This window comes from Melopsittacus undulatus, chromosome 8 (genome assembly GCF_012275295.1).
Source record: "Melopsittacus undulatus isolate bMelUnd1 chromosome 8, bMelUnd1.mat.Z, whole genome shotgun sequence".
In the NCBI taxonomy this organism is placed as follows: Eukaryota; Metazoa; Chordata; class Aves; order Psittaciformes; family Psittaculidae; genus Melopsittacus; species Melopsittacus undulatus.
The window spans coordinates 6,379,789-6,403,502 of record NC_047534.1 but is presented as its reverse complement, the minus strand read 5'-3'; the positions used below and the strand labels follow the sequence as shown (position 1 = coordinate 6,403,502).

The window sequence follows — 23,714 nt, the reverse complement described above, 5'->3', positions numbered from 1 at the left end:
GTAAACCATCCCTCAAATTTTCTTTCCCCCTGAGCACTCTGGGTGTGTGATACAAGCCTGGGTTATATTAAGCCTATTGCTCAAAGGACCAGGAACACTGGCTCCCATGGGCACATAGCAGCTACACTGCAGAAAGAGAGAAAAATTCAGGGAACAAGTGGCACTGTAATGTATCTTACCTACCCAGAATATACCCGTGTACTGATCTCTGTAAACACACCCATTTCTCCATATGGGTGGGTATATATTTATATGTACCAGTCCCAAAATACCACTAAGTTTTTATTAGCCTCATTTGCAGAAGGGGTAATGATGACAGACAAAGTGCTGTGATCCCTCTAGGCTGGTCCTTCTCAGGAGGGGAGTTTGGTTCTTCCCTCTCTAAGAGAGGTAAAAGAGTTTTCTCCAAAGCCAAGCAGCTCCTTGGTGCAGCAGTCATGCCCAGCTCCTGCTTTGAATCCTGCTGGCAAATAAACATGAAAGTGAAAACGGTATTGTGAGATAGTTATGCAAGAGCGGGCGGATCCTGCAACTAAGCCATTGTTCCAACCGGTTAATTAACATTATGAAGGCTGATTAAAGGAAAATCTTTAACCTCCAGGGAGATCCCATTTTCCCTCACTTCCCATACTTCTGCAATTTTCACAATGTAAGAAGGAAAGTGTTATTTCAAGGCATGATTCATATCAGCTACAACCTGATCTTTGTCACAGCCATGTCCTGCAGCTTAGATAATCGCTAGCTGTGACACAAGACGGGGACACTTCTGAGGCAGCATTTTTTACCCGTTATACCATGACCTGAATTGCTATCATAATTTCTAGACTTTGTGTCATCCTGGCACGATGACAAGTGTTCACCCACGCTCAAGAACTAGAAGTTAGATCACAAGGACAGCGATACCTTCCCAGACACAGCATATCAGATACAAAGTGCAAATGACACGCCACGGTCCAGCTCTGTAACAGCAGGAGCTGTTTGCTTTGGTCACTGCAGCAAATTCCTTTGAAGGCAGGAGACTGAAGCACCATCTCCAGCGACTCCCCATCTAACCTTGAGCAAATCACTTACCCTTTCTCTTCTTCTGGAAGTGTTACCTCTCTCAGGGCACTGCAAACATTAATGAATGTAACCAGGCACTGGAGATGCTTAGGTGGAAAGTGCTATTGCGCAATTACGTTAGTGGAGAGATTTGCTTTCAGTTGCAGAGGCTGCATAGGCCCCCAGAATTCAGCTGTGTATGGGCTGCATATTGCCTTTCTGCTCTCCTAGGCCTATTTTAATTATATGGCACTGCCAGCCCATCAGAGACCTAATCCCAGGATCTAATCTTGGAGGCAACAGACAGCTGTCTTCACTGTTGACCTGAAGGAGCGCCCTTGGGACTGCACTGAGGGTGATGCAGCCCATGGGAAGGAAGGACATGCATCCATCCAGCACACAGAGCAAGTATCAGCCCAGGGGACACCCAGGACCCTTCTCACCCTGTCTGGCTATGACATCTCACAAGCAGTGATGGCACATGAGTGGCATTGGGTCAACAGCATGGCCCTGAGTCCTCCCCTGGTTAACAAGAGCCTGCGGGGAGAATGTGTGTACAGACCCACAGATCTAATTCTTGAGGACACACGCAGCTTCAGTCCTTTCTGAGCATCAGGCTTATATAAATACATACACATATAAATACATGATATAAATACAGCCTCTGGCAGCAAGAACAGTCTTGTATGCAGATCTTCAACACTTCTATCTGTAGATCTTGCAGGACTCTGACATTGCAGAACTTCAAGGACCATTCAGAAAAGGAGAAAGCTTATTTTTTCCCACAATTGTCTGCATCTGCCTAATGCAAAAATCATTTCAATTATAACAGGATCATTTTCCCTACTTCGATTATGAAGAACAGGAACCGTTTTGTGCACAAACAGACATTAATAAAGTAGAAGCTTTATTTACAGGATGAAATTTCTCCCTCAAAAAGCACTGGAGATAAAGCAAAGGAATATTAATGCAACATCATGAATACCAAATGCATGAAATTCTGACTCAATAAAAGGCAGACATCTGGGTATTCTGATAAAAATGGGCCTTTATTTTTTTTCATTCTTCCTTTACTACCTGGATTCTGTGTTTGTCAGAGCAACAAAATAGAGTTTCTTTGATAGGCAGCAAATCTGAAAACAATCCTGCAAGCAGCACAACACAAAAACTCCCACGAAAAGGGAAAGCTATAAAATTTGAGAGGCGACGAGGCTTTCAGAAGTGCCAGTTTCCTAGTGCAGTGACTGGAAGGGTGGCCTGGCCTGGCGGCAGTTCAATCATTTTGTAACGAAGGACAAATACTTTCAACATCCTGAGAAAGAGGGCGGGGGGGAAGGGGGCACGGCTCCCTTGCTTTCCCTCCTCTTGCTATTCTTCCTCCTCCCTTCCCCCACCCCTTGGATTTTCAATAGCTCTTTAGTGTTTCCATCAAAGGCTTTTACCATTCATCCTCCCTTCTGGTGCCTGCTTTCCACCTGTCTATCCATCACAGCCCTAACCCAGGTCCTTTCCCCCCTGCCTCTTTGGCTATTTTTCACGCGGTGGGATTTGTTTATAAGCTTCTGTATTACCTAAACTCGAGGGGAAGAGGTTGCTGGGAGGAAAGTGAGAAAGCAGGATTAAGGAGAAATAATTCAGCTCCATTGCATTTCCAACTGAACGGTCATAAAATGTGCAAATCCTGTTCCTGGGAATTTCATGTCAGAAGCCTTCCCTGCCACTGCCCTTCCCGTGCCCCCTCTCTCTCTTGCTCTCATGCAAAAATCAAGCATCAGGAGAGATGCTTATGACTCCATGGACACCAAAGGCCACAATGTGTGTGCTGGCAGGGAGAAGGCTCGGACCAGCACGTGTGCAGGGCAGATACTCCAGATGTGGCCACAAAATACAGACAAGGGAGGCTGCAGAGATGGAATCCAGCAGAATGACAGGAGTAAGTGGGGAAAGTCTGTTTAATGCCCCAGCTCCCAATGCCCCAGCTCCCAACACCCCAGCTATAATTAAGTATCCTGGTAAAAAATAAAAGTAAGGTAACTTTTCAGGCTTGTTTGCTCTGTAAGAAAATTATACAGAAATATATATGCTTCAGACCCCATCAGCTTGAAGAGTTTCTATTTTCTTTTTAGCTTATCTGCCATCACAAGGCACCAAAATAGACACGGGCCAACTTCCTAGGCCCCAGAGATCCCCCAACAATATATCTTTGATTAAACTGCAAGACAGAAAGACCACTGTCATACACAGGTCAATGAACCTTTCTCATTGATTCAAGCAGAGGTCAACGTGGCTGGATGTGGCCTCTGCACACCCTTGCTACCTGACCAAACACATTCAGAACAGCAAGCAGTGCTAAAAAGAAGGTGGCCTTTCACCTGTCCCCAATCCCACTGAGCCCACAAACCTTTTCTTGGTGGAACTTCAGGGCATGACTTCTGGACCTGACAACAACTGGCAGCTTTCATCCGTTTACATATACAACTGGGAGATACTGAGGATCACCCAACAGGTAGCACATGTCAAAATAAGTCCCTTTGATTGATAGTTATTTATTATTATTTTTAAATAAAATGAGAAGAGATTGAATGGGTTGCCCATCAGCAGCTCAGTTCTTTGTTTGGCAACTTCTTGGACAATTTGACCATACATACGACAACACAAAATAAATTTCATTTGCTTGCAGTAGCAGTTTGCTATAAACTCAGTCCATCAGGGATTTATAGTTCTAGCAGCAGTGAGATATATGAAATAAGAAGCCCTTTCATCCCTAAACTGCTCAGCAGTCTGGTCAAGATGATGAAAGTCATTGCTTCTAAGGCCAGAGGAGAGGAGGAGTTCATTCAGCGGGTTCGGCTGTGCTAGGAGGAGGCGTGCAAGTTAGATCCAAAGACGAGAGGAGGCCCAGAGAAACAGCAGCCCTTGGTTTTGCAGAACAGTCACAAAAGCAATCCTTAATGATGCTCGCCTTGCTTTGCAGGCTGGAGGGGAACAGCACTTCCATCAACCGAATGATCTCAATTCTTTGGCTTCCCTGAGGGCACTGCAACAGGACAGACAGAGATCGCTCTCCAGAGGCACTCTCGGATGTTTGTGTTCTTCCCACCCACCAGCAGCCTCGAACCTGAGCATGTCTTTGGCACAGCAGGTGGTATCCTTAATCCCACGGAGGGCCAGCCCGAAGCGAAGATTAGCAGAAGAATTTGTTTTCATTAAAATCCAACCTACCATTACCATCCTATCTGATGGTGTGGGTTTAAAATGCACATGTCCAGCTATTCTAGCAGCTCTGTTTCTGTGGGGAAAGGGCAGTACAGCAACCTGCCACTTCACTTTCTAATGTCTTTCTTTTAACCAACAAGTAACTAAGACAGATACAACAAGGAATGTTAAATGCACTTCCTCCTGTTGAATTTTGCCAGCAGGGTCAATGGGATTGGGATTTCGCCTTCATTATTATGTTTCTTTTGACCATGGAACTGGTCTGACTTGCCTCACAGAGAATTTTTTTTATGGGCCCATAAAAAAATAACAAAACAAAACACAACAAAACAGAAAGAGACATACAAATAAACACTAATACGTGCAGGAAAAATACAAACCTTAGCACCATGCACTCCCCTCATTATTAGACAAAGGTTGGGAAGGGTTCATAAGTGTAAAATGCTCATGTGAATTATGAGATTACTGCTCAGTTTTCTTTCAAGTCGTGGGCTGGAAACAGATGGTGGCTGTAGCATTTATGACGGCACAACATGTTACTGCAAGCCTAGCCATCTCTCTCTCTCTCCTCAAAAATGCAGCTGCAAGGAAAGTTGTGGAAAATCACATTAATAGTCTCTTCCACCACACAGTTTTCCAGCCCTTCATCCCTGGCCAGCACATGGACAGAGCCATCTTGTATCCCAGAAAGAATACTCTTCTAATCCCTGTCCTGAATAGTTACCACTGACTGGCTTATTTTACAGCTAGTTAAAATGTGGGGTTTGTTAGCATCATAAAAAAGCCTCCAAAAAGCAGGTCCTTAAGGTCAGAGCAGATGCCTTGTGACCCCAAGTGCTCCATAAGGGAAATACTCAGAAAGAAGCAATGAGACTGTCCTTCAGCTGTTTATTATTTAAACATTCAGTTCAGGCCAAGCAGGTTGATTTATAGAGAAGCAGAAAGACAGATACAACATTTGCAAAAGCATCTTTGTGACTTAGGAGTTCAAATCTCACTTTCAAGCATGAGTAGAAACTTTCACAAGGGCAAATGCCTCTTGATTTTCACTAGGACAGCCTTCCAGTGACCACAAGTTTAGAAGCATCTGGGCACCTAAAGATGCAAAGAGCAACCAACCTAATATTTAAATATCTTGCCTGTACATAAGAAAAAAATATTCAAGCTTCTCTACCCATGTGTTTCAGCCCTGATGGAAATGCCTTGATGCCTAAAAGACGTTCATACATACAGCAAAGCTATCCTTACAATCTGAGTGAAATACAAGAGCTGATTACTTGTTATCTGTAGGATCTCTGGGTGCTTTACAAGTACGAAACATTCCTGTCTCACAATACTGAGACCATCAACTCACTAACAGTAAACCCATGTTCCTGCTGTCCTCTTTGCAGCCAGATACATTCAGTGTGATATTTCTTCCTTCTAAGGTGTAGAACAGGGCAACTGAAACCAAGATAAGACTTTTACCATTCCCTTTATCACTTTTCATAGCTTGACCAGGAAGTTCCTACAGAAACAGTGTACACACTTGAAACTTTAAAAAGCCTTTTTCCACAGGGAGACTCTTTTCCAGGTGATATGACCATACACACCCACTGCATATCTATCACAAATGCAATCAGACCTTCCCTCTAAGATACAGAAGGTGCCATTTTTTTTAATTTTGGGAAACTCATCTGGCAGAATTCATCAGTAACCGACAGAACAATGCACTTCCTGTAGGTAATGAGCTATAAAGTGTATTAGAAGTTTCCACTTCTGCTTTTATCTTTTCCTGATCTAGCCTGAAAATTCTTTTGAAGTTGCTCAAAAGTGTTCTTCATATATGCTTGGTTTAGGAAATACCAGATCACTGTGGGCAAACTTCTAATTAAGTGAGATACAGGAGTCAAGATTATACAATCTGTTTAATTCCCTACCTTTTTAAGGTACTATTTTAAGAAAAGAAACATACTAAAGAAAATAAGGAAGGAAGAGACCCCAGATTGCCCAGAGAGGGCAAGCACTACTATGGGCTTTCTAGTGTAGTGCTGGTAGAAAGCCACTGAATAGTTCAAACTTTCCCTCATTCCTATGGAATAGTTTACAGAAAGACTGCAGACCGGTTCTGAGACTAACATTACTCCAGACAATGCATAAGAGGAAAAGGCTAAGCTTAGAGTGTGTTAGCACAGTAGGCTCTTCAGAGCCTCAGCTTAGCAAGCAAACTCAGATGATGCCTAACTTTAAGCAAGAGTAACTTCAAAGAAACATCTCACATGCCTCAAGTTCAGCTTTCCACTGTCCTGCTGAATCACAACTTAGGGGAATGTAGGGAGCTAATGGGAAACATTTGCACTCCCTAACCCCAGCTGCAAAGTCCCCTGTTAGATATGCAGACATAGCCTAACCATTTTGGATCCGCCAGCAGGCTCTTCACAACAAATGGATACAAGCTGTTAGGCAAGATCTTTTGAAGCGTATGTCAGAGAAACATATCCCTGAATAAATAGTGACAGTTTGATTTAAAAGCCGTATTTGTGGCAATCGGTAAAGTATGCAAGTAGAGCATTAACCTGCAGGACTCCTACGTGACCTGTTGAAGAAACCACTCTATAAATTGCTTCTGTCATTTCTGCTGTGGAAACCCATTGTAGCCAAGGAGAATTCAGATTCTGAACACATTTTTTAGTAGCTTTCTGGCTCTAAGGAGGACTTCTGAGCAGCTTATTGCACTGTGGACTAGTCTGGACCAAGAAATCTCTTCACTCCCAAGTGCATGAGCACAGACCCCTCAGTCTGCATGGGGATCTTGCTGTTGAGTAGGTACCATGTCTCCTCAACCACATAATGCAGCATGAGACAGTCCTCTGCAGGAGGGACATGTTGGCATCATGGAAACATCAGCCCTCAAGGAAAAGGGGAAAGGGGGAAACTGCAGTGCTTGGTGGCAGCCAGGGTGTCCAGGCAGAACCACTTGAGCACAAGGAGGCATATCTTGGCTTCCTTGAAGTGCTATAGAATCTCTCCCTCTTTCTCTGGCCCCACACAGCTGGCAGAGCTGGGCAACAGGCTACAGCAGAACAGGGCCCATAGCACAAAATCTGGCTTCTTGAAACTTCCTTGGTTGTCAGTTTAAACCAGCACCATTTTTATATAGAAAAGACATGTAAAGCCAAAGTGCTAAGGAAAAGGTGAAGCATGGCTAGCATAAGTAGGACTCCCCATTTCAAATGTTAGGCTGTCCCAGCAGTGAACAGAGCACTTGAAACATCACTGCTGAGAAACACCTACACCAAACAGTAGAAAGAAAACCTAAGGTATTAGTGCTGCTATGCAGAGAAAGAAGGAAGACAGCAGTCACGGTGACATCCCTGGGTCAAAATTAGCCTCTGCAGAACCAAGACAGAGATGTTCTGAAGCCAAATGATGTTTCTTGAAAGTCTTGTTAAAATAAATTAAAATGGGTTGCCCAAATTCCTTAGACTGATTAAAATAAATAAATTAAAAAAGAAATCAGAGCTAGGGATATCCAGGAATTCTGGAGGGATCTTGATACTTCACTGAGGTCTACAAGTTTGAGTCCATACCACAAAGGGAGCTGAGGCTGCTCAGCACTTCATCCACAGGCCCTCTGTGAACAGAGTCTTGTTTCTTGTGGTTAAACAGGGGATAACTTGAATTTATGTCTTGCTTCTCCCCTTGTGAACAAAACAATTTCTATGAGTAATTCTACCAGCTAATTGCCAAGGAAAAGTCTGGTAACAAATGCTCTGCAGGTCAGAGGCTTCCCTAAACAAAGTTGCTGGCTTTTTGTTTTCTAACAGCACATATTCACATCCGGGGACCTTGGCAAATTCCAGTGTGGACGAGTCTCTGTGAGAAATTGCTTTTTCAGATTTTCTTGATTTAACTGCTCCAGGAAATGAGTCTATTTTTACAACAACACTAAACAGCAAAATATGAAACCATTATCTGCTTCATGGCAAGAGTTTCGGGTCAATTCTCAGGTAACTGTCACCTTCAGTGAAGTCAACAGAGTTGTATCTATTTATGCAAGTTGGTAATCTGGCCAATTATGTAATTGGTTGATCAGTTACTGGAACACAGAGCTACCAGAGCCTAAGGAGTGTCCCACTTTCATACATCTCAAAGTTCATCCAAGCCCTGATGCATTGATAAGTGAAGTATTCAAGTATTATGGTCTGTAAAGATGATAATTAACTGTCGAAAAATTTAGGCATGAGCATTTTCTATGAACACCTACTTTGTCTGAATTATCATTACATGTACAGTCTTTCATAGATACTTTATTCACCTGCCAAATAAACCAGGGTGGGATTTTCAGAAGTGTTTAAAATGCTTTTCTTCTACTAATTTGTGATTGCCTTCATAGAATCAAGATGTTTTCAAAAGCCCCAGGGGATTTCAAGTGCTATGGGCTCAATTGCATTTCTGGGTACTTCTGGTTTTTGCATACTGAACTCAACAGCTACTCTCAGTTTCAAAGATGGACAGTAAAACTAGTCGCCTTCATTATGCAAGATCAAAGATAGCACACAGAGGCCAAAGCACCAGGTCTGATCTTGAGAAGATGGGTGTGCAACACTTGTTACAACCTTGGCTCCTCATTTCCCTGTTAGAGGGACTACTCCAGACTTCATATGTGGATATTTTTTCTGTTGAAGCACACAAGTCATCCTTTCTTTGTGTATTTTTGTCTAAGGTCCTGCAAGACCTTTGGCATGTGCAAGTATTAGTCCAAACAAATTTTTGGATGCTGAAAACTCCAACCAAGTCAGATTTGATGGTCTGCTAGAGTCAAATATCATAATGATTTAATTCCCTTCTAAGGGAATAAGTAACACTAGAAGAATGTGACACTGAAATCTTCAGTGACAGAAATTGTATCACGAGGATGTTGCCAGATTTTAACATATTGATCACTAACAAGGCAAAGAGTTGGCAAGTCTTTAGTTTCAGGTTGGGACCTATCTATTCTTGACTTTACACCTAACTGAAAAGCTCGCCAAACGTCACTCATGAGACTAGCATACAGAAAACAAACTTAGAGACAATATCTAAGGAAAACAGTACCTAACCTATGACTTGTTCTTTGATTTACAACTCTGATTGCAGGCCCCACCTCACAGTCATATGCCATGATAATAGGTAGCAGTTCAATGAGAGCCAACCATACCTTTTTACATGCTGTAGTGATTCTCAGCTACTTTAGCACATACTTTACCCTGATGCAGCAAATACTTAGAATGACTATAGGTGACATTCCACCATTATAAAAGGAATGATCAAGCTATTGAACCTGTTAATTTTTTCTCGTAATTCAACCCCTTTCTTTTTTCCTACACCAAAACTTGCCAAATTTCACATGAAATTTGCTCTCATTATTTTTTCACCATCTCAAATTTGTCTGTTATGGGCATGAGTTGCAGAGTTTCAAATTATATTCTTTGAGGTACCCAAACAGATAACCTTAAATGGGCTCATTGGCATTAGCAATTGCAGTCCTGAATCCACCCACACCAAAGAAGTACTTTCCCAAAAAGGAATAAACACATATTTCAAAATGGCAACCTCCACAGAAGTAGAAGAGAGTAGAATCCTCCCAGTTGTTTTTCTAGTTGTATATTCTAGTCTTGTTGCTTCATCTCTGGGGTTGCTTACAAAGTACTTCATCATTCTAAGAGCATGAAGACCCCCATCCCACAACTGGAATCCTGTGGCAGGAAGGCACGCCCTAATGCATCAACTCTGCTCCATTTGCCTGAGGTCAATGGGATGTTTGTCTGAAGTTACAAGCATGCTTAGGCACCAGTTTGAAGAAAGGCAAACACAGGCACCTCTTAAAGTGCTTTTCCACGTTAGGGCCTGGGAAAAAAAAAACAGGATTGGGCCCATGATAAAAACAGTTCCCTTAGGAAATGGTACCCATACCATAAAAGGAATGAATGACAACTAAAGGGAAGTGCAGTGAAAATTGCCTACTGAATTTTTGTAAATTCCCATAAAATCTGTGTCTCGATTTGTTCTAAGTGCATAATTTTCACTGTAAGTCACAAAAGGTTGACTCCTTAGAGATGCAGGAAATGACTAGTTTGTGATAGCATAAAAGGCTGCATAACTGCATGGGCAGAAAGCTGGATTTTCATCAGTCACTACATTCTCTGATGAAACAGCAGTGGTTTTTATCATGTATCCAATGCACAATAATTAGGCAAAATGACTTACCCTCAATCTTTTCAGTATTTAGCTCTAAGGGTGCAAGGATTCATTCTTGGAAAGGGAAGATGGTCGTGTGATTTAGGGCACTGGATGAGCACTCAGATCTGAGTCCTATCCCTGGTTCTGCCATAGCCTTGCTGTGTGACCTTGCACAGTCATTTCTCCATGCCTCGGTCTCTCCTAAAATGGGATAACAATAGTTCTTTATTTCAGAGGAGATATGAGTACAAACCAGTTCAAGACTGTGCCGCAGAGATGCTACAGCAAGAGCAGCACAGAAAAGCTCAGACACAGAATAATACCTTGCTATTAAAATGCGGGGAAACACACGGCAATTAAATGGAATCATAAATACAAAACATAAGGTGATTTCTGAGGAATGTAACACTGACAGGCTTTTCTCTGATACCTGAAATTAAAGCATACTTAAGTGGGATTCTTATGGGTTTAAATGGTTTTTACTTGACTCTTTTTTCTCAGCTAGTACTAGAAGCTGTGTATTAGAAACAACAAGAAAAATACTTCATTGAAAACCTCCACATCGTTTGTGTTTTTAAGCAATCGCAATCTCCAGCCCAATAGAGGGTCAGATAAATATTCAGAGTAAGGTTTTCAAAGCCATGGAAGGGGCCTACAAACACGATTTCCTTCAATTTACAGTAAAATACAAGCATGCAAATCCGAGGTAGCTTTGAAACTTCATCTTTGGTTTTGGATACACTTTCAAATGAAATTGCAAATGGGTCCACTGGTCTTAATTCCCCTGTCAGATGTCTGGAATAGCTTCAATGCTACTATTTCAGAGTTACACTCTACGTGGAATTGGACTGAGTTTTAGCAAGGAGCCTCCAGTAATAAGTCTTTTTCCAAATGTAAAGGTGAATCTTTTTGTCTCCACAAACATGTGTCTAAATAACAGCATTTGTCTTTCATGTGAGGGGCAGTTATGGGCCTGGAGGCCTGGGAGACAGGATCTCAGGGGACATGCCTAGATAAAGCAATTGATTTGGAGATAAACAGATCAAAGGCTGTTCTGTCAGGCAGGAGAGAAGAGATATATGATGAGACAGATCCTAGGAAGGGAAAATCATTTTTGAGCAACAGAAACAGAGGGACGGGGAAGTCAGGCAGAGAATTGCTAGAAAGCAGACCACAAAAAGGCAACATGGACCCGAGGAGGACAGCCAAGAGAACCTCATAGCTGTAATGCTGAAGCCCATTGGAGAGAGGAGACCCATGAGATGCTGTTCCGAGTAAAAAGCCTAAGCTCAGAGACACAGAAGTGCTGGAGCTGCCTAGGAACCTCTAGGGCTGGAGAAGAGCAACTGTCTGCAGTCACCACGCACTGTCTAATAAAGCAGATGCCAAGCAGGACGAAGGACAGAAGAAAAGGAAAGCAAATTGGCACGTAATCCTTGATTTCACTCAACAAAAGCAACTGAAGGGCTCTGGAAAGATGAAGCACAGCGTTAGATGTAATGAATCAACTAGAGAATCAGTGACCATGCACCATAACACCAAGATTGTTTTCGGGCAGTCCTCTACACATACACTTTCTGACCAGAAAATACTTCAAAAAGAGGAAATAAGACCAACAACTTCTGAATCTCTGGGCAGAGGAAGTGACTGCAGAATGTGAAACAGAAATGTTTTATTCCCAAATCTCTCCCTAGTATGTGCAAGGACAAAAGGGACAAGGTGGTAAAACGACTGCATGGAAATGTGACTTACAACAACTACCATCTTCAGCTCCTTCATTAAGCCCCCTGCTAGTCCCCCATCCCAGAATCACAGAGCAGTCAATCAGGTATCTATCTGGAAGCTCCAATTGTTCACCCCCTTCCCTCTAACACTCCAAATGCAGCACTTTAGAAGTCCATATGGAGTCCACCTCCAATACACAGCAGAAGAAGATATGACACAGCATCCACAAATGCACAGAGAACTGTTTAATTTACAGCCACAATGGTGAAACAAACCATTTCAAAGCTTGGACATTCAAAGTTAAGTCTGACACCCATTCTTATATTCACTTATTGTGCTTAAGTATTAGAGAACACAGGATTACACTAACCGTACATAACAATCTGAGATCCCTGCAGGACCAAGTAGCGAAAAGGGATGAGCAAGAATGAGGGACCAGCCCCTCAAGTGGTGTAAGCTGGTACAGCTCCATTGCAGGCAATGGAGTGATGGTGATTTACACCAGCTGAGGATATGGCCCTTGAAATGTCCAACTTAACTTTGAATTAATGTCTCCTGTGTCACAATCTCTAACATTACTCTTCCTTCTGGTTGTATCTGCCACTTTGAAGAAGAAGGACTGACACCATAGCCTGTAATGTTTGAAAGGCTGGCAGGTTATATCCCAGCTGGGCTATAGTAAGTGATGCTCACATCATGACACTACTCCTCATACTTTAAAAACCATGGACTGGATCCTCATCTGATGTAAATTAGCTTAGGGGCGGCTGAAGTCAAAAATATTTGCCAATTTATACTAGCTGAGAACATAGCCCTGAGATTTTTGGTTTCTGCTGCACACTGTATAAACACTGTGCTTGAGAACAAAGACTCATGTGCATTTCGTTCCTGGTAACAAAATTAACTTGAGACTACAAGTCTCAAACAAATGACTACTAGAAAAGACTCCATTCAGTCTTCACTCTCTCCTGGTTTTCTGAATTTGGCATAACACATTTATTTGTTGGCACCAACAAAATGCATGCCTCTCAGCTGGCTTTTATTCCAAGACTTTACTGTGGGGCCAGACTCACTCGTGATGTACATCAGGAGAGCTCCATTATACTCAATGGAGTTACTCCAGGGAAGCTGGCCCGCAGATCTAAACGTAACCTTCTTATGCCAGTGTAACCACAGGACTCTCAAGAAGTTGTTTTGCAAATTATTCCACTGAAGTGACTTTTGACATCCTTTCATACCTGCACAGTGTCTGAGTGGGTCACATAATGCCTTTCATCTACATGATTTTAATGGATATGTGGGTTTTTTTCGTTAGATATCTTTTAGACAAAAAAGGAACGGAGCAACATTATTGGCATCCCACTGAAACATAAATATATAAATTACATTTTATACACTTCTTTTTTTAAACGCAGACACATACATTCATGTGCATAACATTGTGAACAGTACACTTAGTGGAAAACAAGCACAGACAATCTTAGTTAAATGTACTTCCAGTTTTGGTGCTCAACAAATACACTGGGAAAATGATCACAAAATAGAATGGTGACTAAATCTATCTATCTCTGCATTAGCATCTGAAGCCGATGACTTGTTAGCCAACGCTGCTTTGTTTGGTTGAAATTGGACATAGCTACGGGAAGAGGAGGGGAATGTTTGAACTATATTTAAAGAAAATGAAAGGTTAAAAATCTCTCTTTTGTTGTTTTAAGGTTCTGCAGTTCATTCATCTTTGAAGATATTTTTCATTAGTGGAAACAGTCTTCGAGACAAACTTTTTTATCGTTCCAAACTAAGAAAACTCTTTCATCTCTTTGTAGATGTTTCACAAATAAGAATCCAGTAGTTCATTTTACATACCCAATGTGATAGTCCAAATAAAACAAAGGGTACATAATCCAAACTACTGGGGTGGGGCAGTGATTTTGGCCAAGTGTGTAGCCATGTCATACCTGGCACAGACATACATTTCCAAAGCAGTACAGAAGGATTCAGCCATGTGGCTCCCACTGCAATCCATGGGGAACTGAACATTTAATCCTTTGGCACTTTGAAAACATAGGAGCTGGTGCCAGAGTATTTTATCTGCCCTGCTATAGTTAAAATAGATTTTGATGTTATAATTTGGGCTATTCTACTACAAAAATATGACCACAAAATGCTTTTTTTTTTCTTTTTTTCTTTTTTTTTTTTGGTTCAAGAAAACATAGCAGGCTTTCTCAGGTATATAAAACTGTTAATTTTTAGATAAAAATACAAACTTCACCTTTACAAAAACACATATTTCTGTTGAATACACATAAAGCATAACATTATTACCAAAAATAAAGAATTTTAGGTTTTGTTCAAATATTTGCAGCAAGGTAGTTCCCATGCCACCATGACATTATACAATGCAGATACAAGAATTTGTACATTTCACACAGCTCCAACATGTGAAATAAAAGTATCTGTATACTGATAAGAATGACAATTGCTAACACAATATCACTAGTAGGCAACTGGCATAAGTCTTAAAGGAAAAAAAAAAAGGATTTTTGCATGGATATCCTATGATTTGTTTACGCACATCTCTCTTTTTTTCTCTTTTTTCTTTCCTTTATATGTAATGCTTTAAATTACGGGGGAGGTTGGGGAACATAAACCAAGAAACGTCTAGAAAATTATGCATAGGTATACCATTTTTATTTTAATACATCTCATTAGTTTGCATCCCACTAGGAGAAATACCATAACGTTTTGTGTTCTGCTTATTGTTATACCAGTCTTTTATACGTGTTATTGGCAAATGTAGTCCAAGAGATAATAAAAAGCTAGGCAAAGAGTAAAAAGAAAACTTAATAATCACTTTATGGTGTAAAAAAAAAAAAGAAAAAAAAAAAGAAAAATCCACTTAAGGCTCCCCAGAAGGTTTTTTTCTGTATAGACTTTTAAAACACCACCAAGCAAGGATGTATTGTTCTATAGTGTTTGCGTGGCATTTGATCATTTCATACATTCCTGCTTTTTTTGTGCCTGAAGTCCACCAGTGTCCATCCATCTTCATCAAGAACGCAGGCACATTTCTTGACGTAAAGCACCGTTGACTGCTCTGACAGAAATCCACTATTCACTTAGATTTTTGTCATGTTTTTGAGTACTTTTGGTATCCTCCATTCATTCAACTGTCTCTTTTTCTTTTCTGTTTTTCTTTCTTTTTTTTTTGTTTTCTTTTTTGGACAGGGAAGCTTCCTATTGTTTCACAGAGTGCTACAATACTTGCTTTGATGTCACATTAAACAAATGTACATTGTCTCTTTGTTCTCATTAAGTGTTCTTTTGAGCCAGTTTTTTCACACAGGAGAACAAATAAAGTATACAGTCAATAAGCACCATACATAGTAGGTTCAGGAATGTAACAAACCATGTACATCCATGTCCCAGAGAGAAGTTTTTTTCCTAGCTTATTTTCACCTTACATCTGCAGGAGAGAAAAAAGATACAATAACTCTATGATTAGAATCAAAGGTCCTATCCTCTAAGTAGATGACTTTAAAAAAACTGTTCTGCATGAAGAGTCACTAACCTGGGACAAGAAGTTCTAAATGCTGTTTTGATTGAGTTTACATGCTCACTTTTAAAGTTGAATTTTAGTAAATCTTTGCTTCTATCATACTACTCCAAATAAATACCTGTTAATCTGAAACAGGATATCAAGTTTAGCATTCTTTAGAAATGATACGTCAGTATAAACGAAAACTCGCCATTGGGAGTTTATGTGCAAAAATAGATGCTTGAAATTAAATTCACCATCATCCAGGCGTTAGGCACATACACCGCAAAATCCAAATCATTCCCACTCCAAATACGAGAATAAATTGCAAGTGCTGCAGTTTATGTAATTTCAAGTCATTAAGAAATGGAAATTACATATCTAATTTGGAATGTGTATTGCCATAATCATACATTGCTATATGTTGGCCAAAGGATTTCAGTCAATTTTGCATTGAGAGGGTTTTAGCTTTTCACTACGCTGAAAACCTCATGAATTTTGATGATTGACTGTCATCATCGTACTGAGGCTGAACAGACCCAAGAAAAAAGATCTTCATTTTCTGGTGTAAGTAACACAGGGTTCTACAACACACAAAAAAAATGGCATTTCTAAGCATCTTCCTTGTCAGATAGGCAGATCATCAGACCGTTTGAGGTACATGTACAATCAATCCCAGTTCATGCCAAAACATGGGTTTGATGGTCATGCATAAAATAGCGTTTGCTGTATGTACACACAATCTTTTACAGCCAATGACTGGAAACACAACAATTTGTAACCTGGAAATTCATTCATGCATTATTGTGTGATGCTTTGACCTCAGAAATCAATAATAATGAAACAAAAGCAGAGGCAATGGAACTTGTGATTTCAGAAGCTGAAGAATTAGCACCCTCTAAAAAAAAGAACAAAAAAGCAAGAAAAGGAAGTAGCTGAAGAATGTAAGATGCTGATGGTGATGTGGAGCTTAAAGGGAAAATACCAGCAGGTAGAATTATCAAAGCCAATCATATCTAATCTCTTTGCAGCCTTGAGGTAGCAAGTGTCAAGATTCTGAACAGTGATTAATTTGAAGTGATGATATTTGATTAAGTTTTCCAGTACTTGTGCTATTAGGATGTTCAGCATATAGGTCCTACCTGAATATCAAATAGTTCCAGTAGGTTTTATGTTGGATTTAACTTTTTTCGTTTCCGTTTTTTACCTGATTCCCTAGGCCTTCCTGTTAACATAAGGGCAGGGCTGGTAAAAAGCCCTAAGGTAATGCATTTCGTTGAACACTGAAGTAAAACTCAAACCGTTTACATTTCAAAGAAATCTCATTATTCTTTGCATTAAACTTTATAACGCCTGATTTGACATTCCATTTACAAAGTAATTATACAAAAGTAAAGAAATAATAAACGAAGCTGGCATTGCATACGTCATTTCCAAGATCCATCTATAATTACTGTTACCATGCAGTATTCAACATTTGCTTTCAGCTCTGTAGTTAAGCTATTTTCAGCTCACCATCCACTTGCTGGTGCAAGTTTTGTTCCTATCAGTAATTAAATCCTAGAAATATATATATTCCTCCATGGCAATTCTACCCCATTTTTCACACACATCAGAAAGAAAAGTTTTCATTTTATAATCTTAACTGCTTAGTTTTTGGCAATTAAAGACATTTTGGAAAACTGAAACTGATCCAATGAGACTTTTTTCCAAATAGAAGGCACAGAAAAAATATCAAACTGTATACACATAAAAACCATTTAAAATATGGGGTTTGTCTACTCATAACTCAACCTAGTTTCAGCTAAAACACTCAGATTATAAATTGATATCCAATGAAATCACAGCAGAGGCCTAACTTTGCTCTTCTACAAATTCTACTTCTTCTCTGTACACAGCAACTGAAGTTAACATTCACTTAGATCAGATTTATATCTCCATGCTGAATGGAGACAGACAGAAAACCCTTCTTTACCTAGCCACCTTTAGGTTTCCTCCTGTATTGACCTGCTTTTCACTGACTAATTTTGAGCTGGGTCTACTGAACCCCTACATTCCCAGCAGAGGTGGCAAAACGAACTTTTGAGGCTGCCTTCAACCAAAATCAGGAGAAAGGGAGCTGCCCTTTCTACTGCAGTGGGCTTCCTGCATGTGTGTCAAATTCTGCGCTGATTACACCTTCGTAGAAGGATCTGAGTTTTAAGTGGTTTTATGAAAGTCAGATTGAAAGTAAATCTTTGTCCCCATAAATCTTTCCCCATGGTAACTTAAATGTTGTCTTGGCACAGCAACCTTAGGTTTAACTTGACAAGTGGCAATAAATTCTTTACTATGTTAGGAAGAAAACAACAGGAATGGGCACTATTGTTTCAAAACTCCTTACTCTTGAATATTGAATGTATTCCTAAGTCCTTTACATTCATTTCGTTAATATTTTCCCCAATGTACAGTAAATCTCAGCCTTAGCCCTGTCTCCACAATGCCTAAAGAAATAAGGCAACAGAGTTCACCAGTAACTGCAACATGACAAACTTTAACTTAGTTATGCAAGACCTGAATACCATTGGGCATTTACATATATTTAAAAGCTAACCTAATGAGAATTTATATGCTTTACACTTCAAATCCAACCTCTTTATACAGCACAAACTGTCCCTAATTATTCATCTTCAGCACACTGAGCAGCAGCTGGGAGCCCCTCTACTGTGTTCTCTGGAAGCAAAGTTTGCTTTAAATTCTTAACTAATATAAAAATAAGCACCATATGAAATCAGCATTAATGCAAATATAAAAGGAAAACATACCAGTTTCTTCTTCTCTATAATCTGAATTAGTATTTGATGATGTACAGGTGCATTCCATATGCTCTTCTAATCTCACCAGAACTTCTTTTAATTTTGGCTTTTTTCTAACATATTCCACTTTTGCCACCTATAAAATACGATGAGGTATGTACTGAGACACATTAACATAGTTATACTTCAGAACTGAAGACAGATAACTATATAACTCTATTTTTAGTGCAGGCAAACTCATATAACATGTTAGCATACTAATCATCTTTTATCTTAATTGTGCATCGTGTAACTATTTATTGCACAGACTATTTGTTTATTCAAGTTCAGCAGTTTGAAACAATTTTCTTTTCCCCCAAGAGATAAACCAATTTCCCAGTCATTTTAGTTTGAAGTTTGAAGCAAGTCAGTTTTAACATGTATCACAATAAACTTCTATACAGATTCAAATCAGTGGTTGCTCTTGTAGATCATCCCTTTTGGCATGATCTTCGGTACACATTGACCACTCAAGGTTTACAGTGAAGGCATTAGGTTAGTTTGTAAAGCATTTTACAATTTACAAATTGATGTCTCCAGAGGCCCTTGAAAATAAAGTGCTCATCTCTGCAGAACCAGGATCTGAATCAGCTCAGAAAGCAGCAGTCTCAGTCTTCTTACTCCCTGCAATGACCTGGGACTTGGTTACAAGAGTTCATATGCACTAGTTTTTAGGTTCAAGGGAGCTACCACTTGCAAACTGTATCCAACCTTCAGTTTTATTGTGGGTAGCTGGTCAGTATGCTATTTCTCTCCAGTCCACCCAATTGCTTCCCACTACACTGCTCCACTTTGGGCCAAAACACTGGATTCTTAAGAAAAAATGGCCTGGAGGGCAAGGGGAGGTTGAATGAAAGAGCATGCTGGAGAAGTTCTGGCTACATGCAGGTCTCTCATCTGAAAAGAACCAGAGCAAAAGAGAAGGACATTGGGATGGGGAGATATGGAACATCCTGACCAACTTGGTGCCAGAAGACAGGAGAGGAAGAACAGCACAGGGGACAGGAACACTGCTGTGCTGGGGTGCTGAAATGGTTTGTGAGATGCTGGGCACTGACTTTTGCTAAGTATAACAGGTATGATGTTCATGGCCATACAAGGGAATAGGGTGTAAGATGGGCAGAGTGTGAAACAGTATGTAAGGGGTTCAATGTTTAGTTTACAATTGTGTTAAACACTGCATGAATGCTGCTTGAAATGGAAATCACCAAAATGAAATCATGACTTCTCAGTTCTAAAAAGGGGATGCACTGTAGCTGTCCCAGCGAACAGGACAACTGCATAGTACAGGTACACATTATGAATAAGATAAGACAGCAGAAGAGAAGGACAAGAAAGGATGGTTGTCTCTACAACAGCTACACGACAAAGCCATAAAATCTGATCCAACTGAAAGCTCCAGTTACTAACAAATAAAGTATCCACAATTACACTAGACTCTCCTGGTAATGGTGTTTCTGGTGGGGATTTCATGCTCCAAATCAGTCTTCACACTATGAAAATTATTCCCTGGCCCTCCCAAAACTGGAATAACAGAGTCACAAAATGAGAGCGGTGGCTGGAAAAAATATCACATTCCCAGTTCCCAGAACACTTCTGGCTCTGTGAATACAAACTACCAAGGGCCGCTGAATGACAGTAACAGAAGTTAGAGCAAAAAGCCTGGCCTTATTAAAGTCAATGGGAGATCTGCCATAGCTTTCACAGAGCAAGGAGCTCAGATCCACGTTTTAGTCACCACCTCTTGTGTCAATAGGATCTGGAGACGATTTTCATTTACCCAGCAAACAAAAGTTGCAGAGACAGACGCAATAACTGAAGTGTCCACAGTAAAAAGTATCTTCCAAAACTGTCAGATCTCCATATTAACAGATTAAAAGCTGGTCACAACATACTAGAATGCTTTTGCTGAAAGCCTAGCTATGGGTTTGAGCAGCATGTTTCAAAATCTCCGATCAGAACTCAATTCCATCAAGCCTTTGAACGTAAAGATTTGAAAACATATTTTACAACTGAGTCATCTGGCATCAAAGGATGACTAATCCTTAAAATTTACAAAAACAAACAGTAATTAAGACACCTCCATCATCAGAGACAAAGAAAGAGACCCAGCAGTCATGAAACAGCTTTCAGATCCGCTGCACTTATTACAGCTGTTAGAATAAACCAGTCTTATTGAAAATTATATGCAACAAAAATAAACTGTAATCAAGCTTTCTAAAGCCTGTCCTGGTTTTGCTTCGTTTTCCAAACTGTGGCAATCTGGTGTTAAACAACAGTTAAAAAAAACCCAACATATATACTTTGAAGAATATGATCATAATGTATTTAGGTACCAATTTAAAAACTGGGGTTTAGTGTAATATAGCTAAAAATTATGCATACTTTCCACTGCCCTACTTCATGCTACACAAGTTAAAGAAATGTCATTTTGCAAGATGCTGCAAATACTCAAACTGAAGCAGCACAAACCAGATAAATTGCTGTGCTTGGGTCATCTATTAACACCTGCTGCCACACAGGATGATAATCTGAAGTGATGAAGGTTGCAGGTCAGATTTTCAGTGGGTATAAACAGGAGTATCTATACCAGCAACACAGGATTTGGCCATATGCTAGCATCTTTTTTCTTCATTGTATATTTTATCCTGGTGTTTATTTCGTTCAGTTGCTCTCATGTGCATGGTCCATGGTCTGTGATGGTCAGTTCTCAGCAGACCAAGATCAGCTTCTTTCATTTGTCTCTAATGCAACAGAACTAAAAATCCTCAAATCCTCCCAACCCACAAAATACCACTGTATGAAAACTCTCAAAGAGAAAGACAATGAAATAACCAACTACTTCAGTTAAATGGTGTATAATCAGTGGCATCATACTTGCACTGCTGTAGACCTAAGTATTATTCTGTGGTATAGTGTGGTGGCTAAGTGAAAGTGAGAATAAAATCCAATAGCCTAAATGGGAAGCATTATGGGAACACCTCTTCTAGATCTTCTCCAGGAGAGATGAAATCAGGGAGTGACAGCAGGAAACAACACAAGACTGTAGGAAAAATGACCAAAACACCTCTAGCACAAAGCCAAAATTTATTATGGGCAGGAACTTGCAAGAGGAGTCTCAGCACAGAAGATTCCTCATAACGGCAAAACTCGTGGCTGAGAGCTTAATACAGAATAGGAAATCAAATCAAAAAGCAACTGAATAAAGGTACTTTTTGGAAGCCTCTATTTCTTCTGTATTAAAATAAAACCCACGCTGACACAATGGAGGGAAAAAACCTTTCACCTTGCAACTGTGATCTTTACAGCCCTCAGATCTGTGAGTAAGACATAAGCCAGCAGGGCTTAAAGACAGCAGAAGGACTAAGCAGGGATAAGGGATCCTGTGAGAGCTGGCAAGCCACCGGAGCCATGGCTGCAGGCAGAAGACACAGGACTGGTGCCGGGCCTTCCAGGACACTCCTCACCAGCTGTGCTTGCCTTCCAAGCAGGGGAGGCCAGCCGCCTCCTAGCCTGGCAGCCACCCATCCTAATATACCCATTACAAACATTTACAGGGCACTCCTTTGGCAAAATCCCTACCTTAGGAAAGCCTCATGCACAGATTCTTAGGGTGGGGTAGGGAGATTTTCCCCTGCAGGGAAGCAAGGACCAGGGTTGCTCTTTCCCATCAGTAGTTCACGCAGCCCAGCAACAAGTCATGGCTCTGACTGCAACCAGGGGAGGAAGAAACCCCATCACAGCTCCCCAATACCAGGAGCCACCTCATGGCTGATGTGGCAGTGCCTCAGCAAGGGCTCAGCCTGGGGAAGGGTCAGGGGCTCATCACTGCACCCCATAGTGGGGGAATGACTGATGTGGGGTCTCTATATTCTCTCCTTGACCGGGAGCAGATAGACTCACAATGACAGGGTACCTTGCACACTCTTAGGGCACCTCTCTACTTTTCTGTCTTTTCAGGGTTTCCCTTGTTTCTCCCATTCTTAAACTGACCTCTGATACCTGTCAGCAGGTCTCACCTGCAGGTCCCACCAACTGGCAGTAATGTCCTGTTAAGTGCTGTTTATCCTAATGGTAGAACCAGTCACTGAAGAAAAACCTCCTTACATACAGCCATTTTACCTACAGTTTGTTCTGCAAGGCCTTTTTAACCTCTTCAGAGGCTGGGCAGCTCTGCTGAACAACTCATCTCTAATTTCAGCGTTGTTTTCCATCTCTCCTTGGAACCTCTCTGAACAACTCCCAGGTGACAGCTGAGGAGCTGCTCCTGCATTCTCTCCTTTACAGCTCCTTCTCTCCGAGTCTTTCCCTCATATTGATTTACTGCAAGAATACCCTAAGTTAAATACCCCCAAAGAAGCTCAACACTGACTATACAGAAATGGCTAAAGCTGGTATGGCTGTGGCTTAAAGCCAAGCAAAAGGCAAAGCTGAGGTAGATGGAGTGACTTAGTTCTTGTTTCTTAGCTTGGAAATGAGGATTGCTGCAAACAACCACAATATTCAGCTTGGCTATTCAGAATCAGCAGTAAAGGCAGGAATTGCTCTATAATATTAACTGGTTTTTGCTGCTGTGACCAGAAACATCAAGAGCATCATGCTCAACATTACGAGAAACCTCTTGGGAAGACTCGGTTCAGACCCCCCCTCCCCCCCCAGTAAATTATGGTCTGGCATTTGGTAAACACTTGATCTCGCTGTGCATAAGAAACAGAAGCTGCAGAAGTTACTGAAATGCTTTTGCAGACAGGGGAAGAAGTATCTGTGTAACAGACAGCAACACCCCTAATTCACCAGTCCTTGTCACCACTACTCTATCAGAAGAGAAATGCAGTACTTTCCTTCCTATCAAAGAGCAACTCCCAACCAGCCTTTTCATTTCCTTCTGATTTCTGCAGTGTGGTACAGGTACAGCTTGATGAACAGAGATGGCTTTAGGACCAGGAGCCTGTGCTCTCATGGGCTCATTCTGTTACTGGGCAGAGCAAACCTACCTTTTACCAACCCACCCCATGAAAGGGAAACCTTAAAGGACTCATTCCAGGGATGCTGTTCCACCAACACCCCTGGCTTAGAGCCACCCTACAGATCCAATTCCACAAGCCCATTAACAGTACTACTTCACTGACTAAAGCTACCTGAAGGCAAAGTAAGGACAACCT

At 40.9% G+C, this 23,714-nt stretch overlaps 1 protein-coding gene across 6 annotated transcripts in view; it reads right to left on the bottom strand.

The window, feature by feature from the left end:
• Positions 1–2,071: 2,071 nt before the first annotated feature.
• Positions 2,072–23,714, bottom strand: part of PDGFA (platelet derived growth factor subunit A) — a 35,408-nt gene continuing 13,765 nt past the window's right edge. The window contains exons 5-8 of one of the 6 annotated variants that reach the window (XR_004549905.1): positions 18,523–18,649; positions 10,486–10,659; positions 4,638–4,838; positions 2,072–4,078 (exon numbers count right to left, since the gene is read on the bottom strand). Coding sequence is in view for 3 of the 6 variants with exons in the window: in XM_034065420.1 (XP_033921311.1) it covers positions 10,526–10,659; positions 18,523–18,649 (261 nt within the window). In the remaining 3 variants the exon portion in view is untranslated. Of the gene's footprint in view, positions 4,839–10,485; positions 10,660–12,413; positions 15,647–15,751; positions 15,866–16,860; positions 16,944–18,522; positions 18,650–23,714 lie in introns of those variants that run through there. The other 5 variants (XR_004549906.1, XM_034065420.1, XR_004549907.1 and 2 more) reach the window with 5 other exon arrangements.